The sequence below is a fragment of the Mustela putorius genome, unplaced genomic scaffold (genome assembly GCF_011764305.1).
Source record: "Mustela putorius furo isolate JIRA1106 unplaced genomic scaffold, ASM1176430v1.1 tig00003859_pilon_pilon_pilon, whole genome shotgun sequence".
NCBI lineage: Eukaryota > Metazoa > Chordata > Mammalia > Carnivora > Mustelidae > Mustela > Mustela putorius.
The window spans coordinates 28548086-28561733 of record NW_025422011.1 but is presented as its reverse complement, the minus strand read 5'-3'; the positions used below and the strand labels follow the sequence as shown (position 1 = coordinate 28561733).

At 39.6% G+C, this 13648-nt stretch overlaps 1 protein-coding gene across 1 annotated transcript in view; it reads right to left on the bottom strand.

Annotated features, from left to right (window-relative positions):
* Positions 1-5811: 5811 nt before the first annotated feature.
* The window catches only part of RRAS2 (RAS related 2), a 72247-nt gene continuing 64410 nt past the window's right edge, over positions 5812-13648 (bottom strand). Inside the window, exons 5-6 of the mRNA XM_045066207.1 lie at positions 9754-9872; positions 5812-7331 (exon numbers count right to left, since the gene is read on the bottom strand). Of these exons, the coding sequence (XP_044922142.1) occupies positions 7244-7331; positions 9754-9872 (207 nt within the window). The 3' untranslated portion in view covers positions 5812-7243. The remainder of the gene's footprint in view (positions 7332-9753; positions 9873-13648) is intronic.

The window sequence follows — 13648 nt, the reverse complement described above, 5'->3', positions numbered from 1 at the left end:
TTTCTGGCTCGGGCTCTGACACAGACTGGCTCATACTAGAGGACTTCTCCACCTCCTCTCCCCGGTTAAGCCAGTTCTCATCCTGAGAACGAGTCGTGACAGCACGCCGATGGAAGAGTCCCTGGATGCCAGTTTCACCCCACCAGCCCCCCACTTCTCAGAAACCAGTAAATGCCCACTTTGTGTTGAAGCTGGCCTGACTTGCATCTGTCACCTCTAACTGAAAATGTCCTGACAAAGTATACATGCAATACTTTCAACCCGGCTCTCATCAGACCAAAATGCAATTTCAGATTTTTCATTTAACATTTACAATGTTGAACATAAGATAGCATTCATTAACATTTTCTCATATTGCTCTATAAATTCTCATGAAATTCAGAACATGTTCTTAACCACTTCCTGCCCTTAGAACTGACTGGTAATAGTTCTCATATTCAAGGATTTCTCATATGTCAGTTAACGGTTCTCACATTTTAACTATTATGTCTTTGAACGGTTTTCTTTTACTTCCAATGATTCCAAGTATTAGCAGAAGGGAAGAGGGCAAACATCTTATTCAAGATTACTGACTCCTTTACAAGACCTGATGTTTATAAAAGTAGAATTTGTATTTTTCCTGTTTAAAAAAAAGTTGAGTCTGTGTTTTTAGGAGGCAAGCATTTCCTACTGCGATCTTCCCCTGGAATTCACGAGCCCAAGGAAGCCAGAAGGAGCACCTGTGAAAAATACCTCAATCTCCTGCTCCCTTACCCACTACATTGGTACTATGCAGAGACGTGCAGCCTGCGAACCTCCACCAACCATCACCAGCCTACAATGAGATACAAAAATTGAAAACGAGTGTTCAGAAACTTTTATAGTCATTCATTTGACATTGCCACAATATCCAAGAGTATGATTATTTTTCTAAGAGTTGGATTTTTTTAAATTAACATTTAGCAAAAGTATCATTCCCCCGCAGTGGGAAGGAACAAGTTTTCAAACGGGCTGTTCCCGAGACAGTCTCAGAAGTGCAGACCTGCACGCCGCTCACAACCCCCAGGCAGAAAGGGACCCCCCCCCACCCCACCCCGCCCCACAAACTGTCAGGCTCTGGATGTCTCCAGAGCATCTGTGTCTACCGGCAATACCTACTGGCAGACCTTAAACCTACTTATCTAGGATTAAGGACCAGGCCCTGGCTCTTCTTACTCCTCTAACATCCAACCATATGCAAGCAGGATAATTGCCTCATCGCCCTCTGATTTTGCCACAGAATTTCTCAGAACAGTAGCCCACACTTCCTCCACTTCCTTGTCCTCCAATCACACCACAACACACTATCATCTGGTTCCCACAATGAGATGACACAAAACTTTCAGTCTTCAGCAACAGCTACACAATCACTGCTGCCTCTTACTCCCCACCACGCCCCACCCCAATAATCCGTACAGTACTCACACCTTCTGACCACCCCCTTGGCTTCTTTGACAATAATCTCCTCAGTCTCCAGTCTCCGGTTGCTTCTCTTGGCTTTGTGCTGCTTTTTACTGTTTTATCCCCAAATGTTCGTCTTCCCCAAAAGCTTTACCCTTGAATCTTCCCTCAAATAAACTCTACTTCAAGCAACACCCACCTCTGTAATCACCAGATCAAAATAGATAAATTCCCAACCTGCACTTGCAGTCCTAGCCTCCTCTTTGGAGCTCCAATCCGCATTCCCAAATGCCTCCTGGACTCACCCTGCATGTACCTGCCACAATCACCATGTATTTCTGCCACTAGAGAGTTGCCTGTGTGCCTTAACCATTCATCGAATGGTTTTTCTGCACATGCCAGGCAGTGTGGGTAAAGCAGTAAACACAGATGTGCTCCTGCACTCACAGAGACTATGACACTTAAGTACAGATCAGACAAGACAGATAAAATCCTCATCTGTGATGTGTCCCTAAGTAAATACAGGGCAATGTGGTGTTACAGGGGGCTGGTCTAAATTAAAAGCGAAAAGATAAATTGGAACAGTCAAGTCAATCAATGGTCTGGGAAACTCTGGCATGCTACAGGGTTTAAGAGAGCACATCAGCCTGAGTGTGAGAAGCAAGAAAAGGACAGATCCTGCAAGGAGCTTGCTTTGTACACTATGGAAAGGAATTTGGGTATTAGTCCAAGTGCAATGAGGTGATGACAGATTTTAAGCAGTACTGTAACATTTAATTTATGGCCTTAAAAAAGATCCCTTTAGCTGTATTTACAGAACAGCTTTCTGGGGGCAAAATGCAAATAAAAAGACTACTTCAAAGGCCACTGCAATAATGTGGGTGGCAGAACAAATTGGAAAGAGACAGTCCATGACTCTAACAACCTCCTACCTGACCACCCTTCCTCAGAGCTGTCTGTCATCCATACCGCTAGATTAGATCCAGGCACTCCCTGTTCAGAATCCTTGGCAGTTCCCCATTACGTACAGAAGGGCCATCCTATTTAAAGCTCTCCACACCCCAAGCCTGGTCTACTTTATCATTATTTTTTCCCATTGCACTTAGAGTCATTTTAGATTAAGGTTCCAATCCCAGAATACTCCCTGCATTCTGACAACTCTATGTCTTTACCTAGGCTTTTCCCCAGCCTTCCTTCCCATCCCCTCTCTTCTCCTGTGCTCCCCATCTGAGACCCCACCAATTCATAATGCTCTGGCTAAAGCACCGCTTCTAAGAAGCTCCCTCAGCTCTTCTAGAAGGGATATCACCATCTGCAGGACCGGACAGCCTTGTGCATGCTTCTCACTCTCCTTTAACTATTGCCCTGGCACTTGTCTTCTCACTCGCAGTCGTCCTCCGCTAGATACCAAGGTTTATAGGAAGGAAACGTTCCACGTTTACCCATTTCCCAGAACACCTAATGAAGTCCTGCACAAAGACATCCGTTCAAATTAAAATGCCTTTTTTCTATAAAGCTCCTTGATGCTTTATATGCAGTTACTGGTTAAATACTCTTAAGTGGTCAAGTGATTAACCACTTTATTATCACCTATCCTATTTATCTGCCAGCTGGCTATTGAATGAGGTCATTTCCGTACAGGAAAGGGAAAAGAAATAAAACCGGTAGTGATGAAAAGTCAGAAGAGGAACAACGTAGACCTGATGTATATAGAACCTTATTACACCAAATTCTAAAAGTCAAATGATAAAGGGACCAATTTATATGTTAAAATTTTGAAGCCCCAAATTTAGAGGAATCATCAGTGTAAGATGTAAGGCATAACGTCCAACCCTGAAATACTGTAAATCCCTAAACAAATAACATAGAGACAAAATTCCTAGGACAGAATTCGTGACTCTCAATTTAGGAAATACTGTTTGAAAGAATTTTAACATCTATAAAGAGAAGAGATTCTAAAGTTGGGACTGTGATCTCAAATGCTACATGTGCTCTAGAGCAAGATTGGCAAACCATGGCCCACAGATCAAATCCAATCTGCCATCTGTTTTTGTACAGAACGGTTTTTACAATTTTAAATGAATTTTTTAAAAATTCAAAAGAAGATGAACATTTTATGACATGAAAACGATATGAAATCAAATTTCAGTGTCCCCACATAAAGTTTTATTGGAACACAGCCACATTCGTTCATTTATACACTGTTTATGGTGGCTTTGGTGATACAATGGCAGAGCCGGGTAGCTGGGACCTAGACCATATAACCCAAAAAACCCAAGATGACATTTATATTTACTGTATGGTCCTTTAAAAAAAAAAAGGTTTGTTTTCCCCAATCCTGTAGCTATAGAGAAAAAAAATGGGTCACACAGACAAGGATTATTCATGCTCCAAGACTGGCCATTCTTTGTTAAAAACAAATAAGATTTCAAATCATAAAATAAGAGAGCTACAAGGCATCTCTGATTGTACGACAGATATCACATGGGAGAGACTTCAGTTTCCAAGAGAGAAGTAGCAGGAAGCAGATTTACCTTCCTACCGTAGACAACCAGAAAACTGGAATTAGTATGTGAAACACCTATTTTCACCATTATATACATCAGACAGCACAGGATTACCATCTCTGATGGAAGAGAAACAAAAAGATAAGCCTTAAGATGGCCCTGACTGCAAAGTGGATAAGGGATTCCAAGCAGAGCATAAATGTTTCCCTAAGCTGAAAAGACAGATACTGGAGATCTGTCCCAGACATTGGGAGTTTGAGGCAGCAGAAAGTTGCAGGGCAAAGTTGTGGAGGGGAGAGAGCTACACAGAAAAAAAGAATTCCAAAAATATGCATAGGGTCTCAAGTCTATCCCAGATATTAAGATATCCATATATAGGATGAAACTCCAGAGGCTGGGCAAAGGATGATCCAGGAGCTAAGGATAGAATGGTCCCCCAGAGCTCACATGGCCTGGGAATTGTTTGGTTCCCATTAACCAAACTGGAGAGTCCTCACTGATTACAAAGGGCATTCAGTAGAGACACTAAGAAGGCCACACCTTAGTAGGAAAGCTAAACCATCCTGCGGTGAGGGAAGATACTTGAGACTGTGTGAAGTTTAAAAGCAAGCCTTGAAAGAATTAAACTGAACTACAAGTAAATCAACTACTGGGGCAGGGGTCGGAGGGGACGACAACTTTAGATGAAGACAACAAAATCTAGGCAACCGACAACAAATAATATACAACGTCCAGCATCCAATTAAAACTTACTAGACACGCAAAAACAAAAAACAAAACAAAACAACAAAAACCCCAGAAGCATGTGACCCATAACTAGAGAAAACCCAGTCAACAAAAATAGATCCAAAAATTATAAAGATAAGGACTTTAAAATGGCCATTATAACCATGTTCAAATATTCAAAGCAGCCTTTCTCAATTCTCCCAAGGATGATACACAGCAAGAACCAACCCAGATGCACTGAAGAGAAGTTAATTCACTGCACACCACAGACAGATAAGAACCACAGACAGATAAGACATTAGACTCAATTCCCTGGGAACTCTGTTGGAAGGGACTGGGTAAGAGAAACACCTGAGCACAGTGAGAGAGATGGAAGATATTAAAAAAAAAAAAAAAAAAAAAAAGGCAAAACAGAGCTTCTACGGAAGAAAAAAGAACACAAAGTCTCAAATGAAAAATTCATTCAATGTTATTAACAGCAGATGAAACAAGGAGAGAAGAAAAGGTTAGGGAAGTTGAAGATGTAGCAATAAAAAGTATCCAAAGTGAAGCCCAGAGAGAAAAGAAAAGAAAACTGATAAAACAAAATTTAACCTTCAAACTGCTTTGCTATAAATCATCTATTCAGAATAAAATTAAAGGTTTCCCATTCAATCTACCTATTACATGGACAATCTCTTGTTATTTGAAGTTACCTATGATAAAAAATGTTCCCAACTGAAAGTCCTAACAAGGATATGTGATAGCACTGGAGTGTCAAAACCCACAGGGTAAGTAACTCCAGTACCTTCCTGGGCAGAGATTTTAACGAGCATTCAAATAAATGTGTGCACTGTGCTTCCGCTGTTCTAGGCTTCTTCTTCAGAGGAGTATATGTGTATGTATTCAACCTCCTCTCTCCTTCAGAGATGGGGTTTCTGTCAGGGGCACTTCACAGAAAAAGTTTAAGAAATGCCAACTCCAGAAAATATTCAGGAAATCCCTACGAACACCAAGCCATTTCACTTCAAATTCACCTACTAAATAACCAATCCTGATCTTTAGATGCAAACCCTAAGCCACTGTTAGAAAAAGGCACAGAACTAGCTACTAAAGTGTTTCTTCCAATACTCCCATTCCTCCAAGAAACCACCCAAATAACAAGTCATCAAACCTTATCTTGTGATAACAGGTCAATTTTAATTCTAGCACCTGAAGCTATACAAGGGTATGCTTTATCAACTTCATGGGACTGTTGTACACATTTAATAAAGTGACAACTGTGCAATACCACTTAGTATCTCACAATCAGGAACATACTTTTGAATTGTTTAAACACAATCCACAGAATTAAAAACAAAATCAGAAGCCATCCACAGTTATACTAATTGTCAATTAAAAGTTTTACACTTACTACTTGATACAACAGCCAATACCTAGTACGGTGTTTCAAAGGTGACTTGAGTCTCATCCTGTTGTCATCTATGGAGAAGTTTTCTCGAGCAGACACGTGACTGGCCAGAGGTGGGCGCCACCAGGACCAGGACCAGAAGGGCAAGTCAAGTTCTACCACAGTTTCTGTAGTTTTCTCTTTTTTTCTTTGTCAGTTAAAAGTGAACAGTGAGAATTAAATACTTATCTTTACATATACACAAGGTATGCTGTGAAAGCATATTTGCTTACAAACATATAAAAATACTTGTTAACTAGTTTGATAAGAAAATAATGTATAAAAGTATATAGCAAAAACATTAATCATCTCTGACCTCGGAAAGATCAATTCCATATTTTATATTACAAACAAAAAACAGTTTTAGTTTTTTTGAATCCCTTATCCACAAATACTTGAAAAGGAAGACAGACAGAAATTATTTATTTTTACTCTCGACATGGCTGTGAAAAGAGTTAACTTAAAAAACCAAGAACATTGAAATGCCTAAGTCCAGAAAAAGTCCAAATATTTGGCCACATAGAACATTATTATCATCTTTAGGAGCGGAACACTTAAAAAGTCTTCATACGCAGTTTCTAATGTATAAATACAATAGGCGTTTTGGTATTTTGGCCATGGGAAAACAAAGGCTGTAGCATCGGTAAAGGTCTGAGATGTCTCACTTTTGTGGATTCAATTCAGTGTATTTAAGGTTAACTAAAGTTGACATTAAAATTTTTAGAGATAGGCAAAAATTCACATTTTAAAAAAACTCCTCACTTTTCTATTTAGAGTAATAATAGGAAATATGATTCCAGAAGTTAAAAGTTATTTCACAACCTATGACTTCAGCTTGGCAAACAGCATAGGTTCCAAAACTGATTCATCCCTATTAAAATGTAAGCCCTTAAAAAAGAATGTGTCTGTGTATATAGATCAGTATTTTTAAGGAATCAGATAATCTTTGAAGCAGCCTTAGTGTTTCCTTTAAATCTGTCTTGAAATGACCATAGGATTAGCTTCACAAGAAAGGATTAGCCAGCTTCTTGGTCTAAGGCTACCATGGTGATCATTTGTCTAAGGCTAGAAAGGTACCAACATGATGTGATGTAAACCATAAAGAGAAAAGGAGAAGATGAGGGCTTTTCCTGGCAGTTGGTAGCTACAACTTAAGGGATTCTTAGAAAATGACACAATGGCAGCCTTTCTTGTCTTTTTCTTTCCGTGTTGGTTCTGGTGAAGGAGGACATTCCTGCTCTTGAAATTTCCTGTAAGACAGAAAAATTTACATATAATTTTCTTGCTGGTAATACTACAAATATATTATTTTTGGACAAAGCTAGCTTATGTGCTTATGCTTCTCAATGTTGAATTTCAACTAGGGAATCAAAGCAAATCTTTGAGGGGAAAAAGGGCACAAATATTTCAATGCCAACGTAAGCAGAGCTGAGTTTCACTGATAGGTGAGTCCTGAATCAGACTGAGATACTGAACTCAGTGACCTCTAAGTTCCCTTCCCAATTTGAAATTTCATGATTATAAGGTATACTTAAAGAATAAGAGTCCACTGGGGCGCCTGGGTGGCTTAGTCAGTTAAGCATCTGACTCTTGGTTTCCAGCTTAGCTCGTGATCTCCAGGTCACGGGTCAAGCCCTGAGTCTGGCTCTGAGTGCAGCATGAAGCCAGCTTCAGACTCTCTCTCCCTCTCTGTCCTGCTCACACAGTCTTTTCTCTCTCTCTCTCTCTCAAATAAACAAAATATTCTTAAAAATAAAGAAAGAATAAGCATCCACTGCTAGAGTAGAATATAAAGTATGAGGTACGCAGTTCCTATGCCTGTTCTGCCACTTACTAGCCACCAGTCAGCACTAGACAAATTAGCTAACAACGTCAGTGGAGCCTCGGTTTTTTAGAAGGCAATAATAAACTCTACTTTCCACAGTTGCTATGAGGATCTAAGAAGCTCCTGTTATGTTTAAAGGCCTATCAGTGCGTGGCATAAAAAATCCTCCTCTAGGGGCACCTGGCTGGCTCAGTAGGTAGAGACTCTTGATCTCGGGGTCGTAGTTCAAGCCCCATGCTGGACAGGGAGCCTACTAAAAGTAAAAATAAAATTAAACATTTTTTTTTAAAAGCTTCCTCTACCCACTCACTCCTCACTCCAGACTGACTAATGGATATGGATATAGATTCTAAGGATCAAAACCCAGGGCCAAATATTTCAAAAGGCAGTAAAAGTGACATTAAGAAGGCACTGCATTTGTGTGCACACAAAACCATGTTAAAATACACATAACAAAATTTAACACCTTACCCATTTTTAAGCATTCGGTTCAACAATATTAAATATATTCACAATGTGGTACAACCATCACCACCATCCACCTCCAGAACTCTTCTATGTTACAAAACAAACTCTGTACTCGTTTAAAAATGGAACTCGTACCTTTTTTTTTTTAAAGAATTTTATTTATTTGACAGAGAGAGAGATCAGAGATCACAAGTAGGCAGAGAGGCAGGCAGAGAGAGAGGAGGAAGCAGGCTCCCCACTGAGCAGAGAGCCTGATGTGGGGTTCGATCCCAGGACCCTGGGATCATGACCTGAGCCGAAGGCAGAGGCTTTAACCCACTGAGCCACCCCAGGCGCCCCGAGAAGTCGTACTTTTAACAAACTACTAAGAACTAAAAAACTATAAACCTTAGTTCTCTTTCCCTACAAAGGGAATGCCCATGCAAAGGGCTAAAAAAGAAAAGGAAGCCCATAGCACAGATGCTGATTCCCCTCAGACTCACAATTAACCCCAGCTCACTCCACATAGCTGTCAGACAGAGACTAGCAGACCTAGAGAGCCCAGGGTGAAGTAGAGGCCAAGCCACCAAGGCTAAAAATAATCAAATTAAACCCCTCCTACTATAAAGCAACTCAATCTTTCTCACACAGAAACCAATTCCAGGTGACCTCACCCATCACCTCAAGCTTCCTGGAACCATTAACACTTTTTGAACCACAGGGGCCCTCTAGGCCAGCAGACAGAAAACCCCTTGGTTATCTGAGATGTCACACTTCACCCCATGAAGGGGAGGCCTGACTCTCCCCCACCTAGCTCACTGTCCGCCTGGGAAGACGTGGGGACAGAGCAAAGCTGAAGAGCACAGGCTCTGGAATCAGAGAAACGGATTTGAGTCCCAGCCCTGCCGTTTACCGCCAAAACTTTGAGCAAGTTAACTCACCTTGATGTACCTGCTTTCCCATCCGAAAGTGAGGATAGATCAAAGTATTTAGTTTACTGGGTTGTGGTGAGCATTCAATGTAGTGATACCCGTGAAGTATGAGGCACAGTGTCTGGCAGAGATTTCCACTCAAATGTAGCTATTGTCCTATCTTCATGCTATGGACACCTCTGGAAACGGCACAGATTCTTCCCAAAATCTCTATGTGTACTCTCTCCTTCAATATAATTAAATTTGGTTTTATATGTAGGAAGTACCTAGTATACAGTATGTCCTTAATGAAAATCTATAATATGCCTTGGGTGTCAATGCCTAGCACAGAAGTGCTTCTACATACAGCTTCCCTTCTTAAACACTGAGTGGCAATTTCTTTCTCAGCTTATGGTTTTCAAAAGCACAGTGTGATTACCTGTTAAATTCCATAAATTAAAACAAACTTCAAAGATGGGTCTCGCGTACCTTATAACCCGGACAAGTTCGTGGAAAGCTTGATCTACATTCATCCTCATCTTGGCTGATGCCTCCATGTACGTTACCTTCAGCTGTCGTGCCAACTGCTGTCCTTCCTCCTGTGTTACCTGAAATCCCAAGGGTTGTATTTGAGGTCCAGAATTAAAAATCAGATCTGCTCCATCTAATCCGTGGCCATGCACTGCGTTGCTAATCCAGCCAGCAAGCCGAGCTGCTTTTCCATAAGATAAACAGAGACTCACAAGCTCAATACGAACCAGAGCCCAGCTCTGAAAAACAACTCACTGATTAAAATATTACAGACAACAAGATCTCAGTCTGGTGGTCACTCAGCAAGTATTAAATACAATGGTGATAAGTTCTGGGAAGGAAAAGTACAAGGTGCTGGCAGACTCTATAACCCTGCTGGGCAGATCAGGGAAAGCTTCCCTGAGGAATGACATTTAAACTAAGAACTAAATAAAGAGTAGGGAGTGCAGTGGGGTGGGGTAAGAAGGTATCCCTGACAAAAGAAAGGGCAGGTGTAAGAGCCATGGGGGGGCTGCCCTTTCCAAGTTCCGGGTACAACACGAAGTCTAGAAAAGCTTAAATACGAGAAGCCAAGAGAGAAAATAATAAAGAGGTGAGGACGGAGAGGACGGAAGCCTCGAGAGGCCGCGGGTCTTCCTCATCTCTGCATTCCCCAGTAGCCGGTACACAGGACATGCTCAGTAAATACACGAGAAAAATGAGCAATGATTACGATCAAAACATTTTCCATATACTAGGATGTGAAGGGTGGTAGAACGAACATCCTAAAATGGTAGGGCAGAATAAGAAACATAAAATGACTGTAATGCCCTATATGTTTTCAGCGTAAAAGGCTGAAAGTCATGACATTTACCAAAAACTGCTAAACTTCATCACATTTATATACTGTGGCTGAAAACTATTTTTCCAAAACAGTGACTTTTATTGCTGTCATCACCACAGAAGTCAACACTCACAGAGACGTTAGAAACTGCAGACTGGGGGAGAGGGTGGACTCAACATTATCTTCCACAGAGAACCACATTTTTCTGGTCTTTTTTCAGTAAGGTACCTTTATCTCTACAAAAATAGGATCATGACTTGTATATTTACGTTACACCCCAGAACTATGTTAAACTCAATTATCTGGGTGCTCTCTCATAAATCCCATAGGCTTTTCTACAGGATCATGTTGTTTGCGACGAAAGTCGGTTTTATTGCCTCTTCTCTACTGTGGGTGCCTTTCATTTCTTTTTCTGGCCGGACCTCCCAGCTAGCACATTCAGAGCCACGCCAGCAGCATACAGTCCTTCCCCAGGAAGCACACTGAATAGTGTAGGGCCTCACTGCACATACCCTTTATCACGTGAACAAAGTTCCTGCTATTCCATCTGTAAAGTTTTCAGCAGGATGTTACATTTCTCAAATTTTTTTTTTCTTCACCCACTGAGATCACATGATCTTTCCACATTAGTCTATTAACATGGTGAACTGTGTTGATTCATTTTTTCCTGCTAAGTCAACACTGCACTTCTGGAGTAAACCCCACTCAAGTAATGGTGCACTGTCCTCTTCATAGATTCTATTTGCTAGAATTTTAAGAATTTTTTACATCTGTGTTCGCAAGTATTATTGGACTATCGTACTCTTACATCTTGGTCTGGCTTTGGTATCAGAGTACTGCTGGCTTCGTATGAGGAGTTGGAAAGAATCCTCTCATCATCAATTTCTGGAACACTTTCAGCAAAATCAGTTTGACGTAATTCACCAGCAAATCCACCTGGGCCTGGGATTTTCTCTGAGGGAAGGTTTTTATAATCAGTTGAATTTATTTTATAGATACAGCACTATTTGGGTTATCTATTTTTTTTTTCTTGAATTTTGGTAGTATTTTAAGAAATATGACTATATCATCTAACTTGCTGAATTTATTGATATAAAGTTTCTTTACAGTATGGTATTTCTTTATAGCACAGTATTTCTTTATATAGTATTTATTTCATTTTCAGTATCTGTAAGATCTGAAGTGAAGGAATCTCTTCCATTATTAACACTGGTAATCTGTGCTTTGCTCCTTTTTCACCTGGTCTTTCTGGCTAGATTTGTCACTTTGACTAATCTTCTAAAAACCAGATTTATCTTTCTATGAATTTTTTATTTTCAATTTCATTGATTTCCATTCTTTTTTATTTCCCTTCCTTAATTACTATGGTTTTAATTTGCTTTTTTCTTCTAGTTTAAGGTAGAAATTAGCCTTTGAATGGAGTCTTTTTCTTTTCTAATAATAACCACTTAATACTATAAATTTCTATTTTTCTTCTTTGGTAGAATCCCAAATTTTGATATGTTGTTTTAATTATAACTTGGTTCATAATATTTTATTAAATAATTTTCCTTTTGATCACTTCTTCGTACCAAGGGTAAGTTAAAAGTTTGTTGGTTTCTCCATATTTAGAGGTTTCCTAGATAGGTTTCTGTTACTGATTTCCAAGTTAATTCCACCATGAACAAGGAACATACCTGGTCCGACTAGAGTCCTTTTAAACTTACTGAGACTTGTTCTCGTTTCAAAATAATGTGTATTCCACTGCAGTTGGGTGGAGCATTCACTAAATGTCAGTTAGAGTAAGTTATTCGATAATGTTATTCAAGCCGCCAAGATCCTTACTGACTTTCTATTTAACTACTCAGAGCAGTGTTGAAAATTCTGACTATGAGTATGTCAATTACTTGTTGCAGTTCTTTCAATGTTTGCTTTAGGAATTTCGAAGTTGTTGGACACCTGGGTGGCTCAGTCAGTTGTTAAGTTTCTGCCTTCGGCTCAGGTCATGATCCCAGCATCCCGGGGCTCAGGATCAAGGCCTGCATCCTGCTCCCTGCTCAGCGAAGAGCCAGCCTCTCCCTCTCCTTCCACCTGGTGCTCCCCTTGCTTGTGGGCGCTCTCTCACTTTCTCAAATAAATAAATAAATAAATAAATAAAATCTTTAAAAAAAAAAAAAAGAATTTTGAAGTTGTTATTCAGTATATGAATGTTTAGGATTGTCATGTTCTCTTAATGAATAGTAATCTCTTTTTCATTATGAAACAATCCTCATTACTCCTGGTCATCTTCTTTGCTCTGAAATGGCCTTAGGCTGATACTTACGTTACATTTCAACATGCTTTCCATTAGGATCAGCATGGTATATCTTACCCCACCCTTCACTTCTAACCTATTCACACCTTTACACTAAGGATTTCTTGTAGCGTCTCACTTTTTTATCCAATTTGATGATTGGATAATCTGCCTTTTAATTTAGGTTCTCATATTGCTTACTGTTAATGTGATTATGGATACCATGGAGTCATCTTGAATTTTCTTTCCTATTCACCCATTTGTTCTTTGATCTTACCCCTTTTCTGGATTAACTGTATTGCTCTTAGGATTCCATTTTCTCTCCTTTGTTAGCTAATGAACTATGTATTAAGTGGTTTTAAGGACTGCTTTAGAGTTTATGATACACATTTTTCACTCATCACAGTCTAATTCAAATGCTTTACACCAATGCAAGTATCATGTAACAATCTTACTACAATAGTATTTTTCTTCCTTCTGCATTTTATTATTACCTTTTACCTCATAATAGGCAGTTACTATTTTTGCTTTAAACATCCAATTATATTTTAAAGAGATTTAAATAACAATAAAAGTAATTTATATTTGCCCAATGACTATCATTTCTGGTGCTCTTCATTTTTTTTTTGTATAGATTCAGATTGCTGTTTAGTATAATTTTCCTTCTTTTCATTTCTTGTAATGCAGGTCTGCTGGTAATGAATCCTCTCCCTTTTGTAGATCTGGGCAAAGTTTTTATTTCACCTTCATTTCTTTTC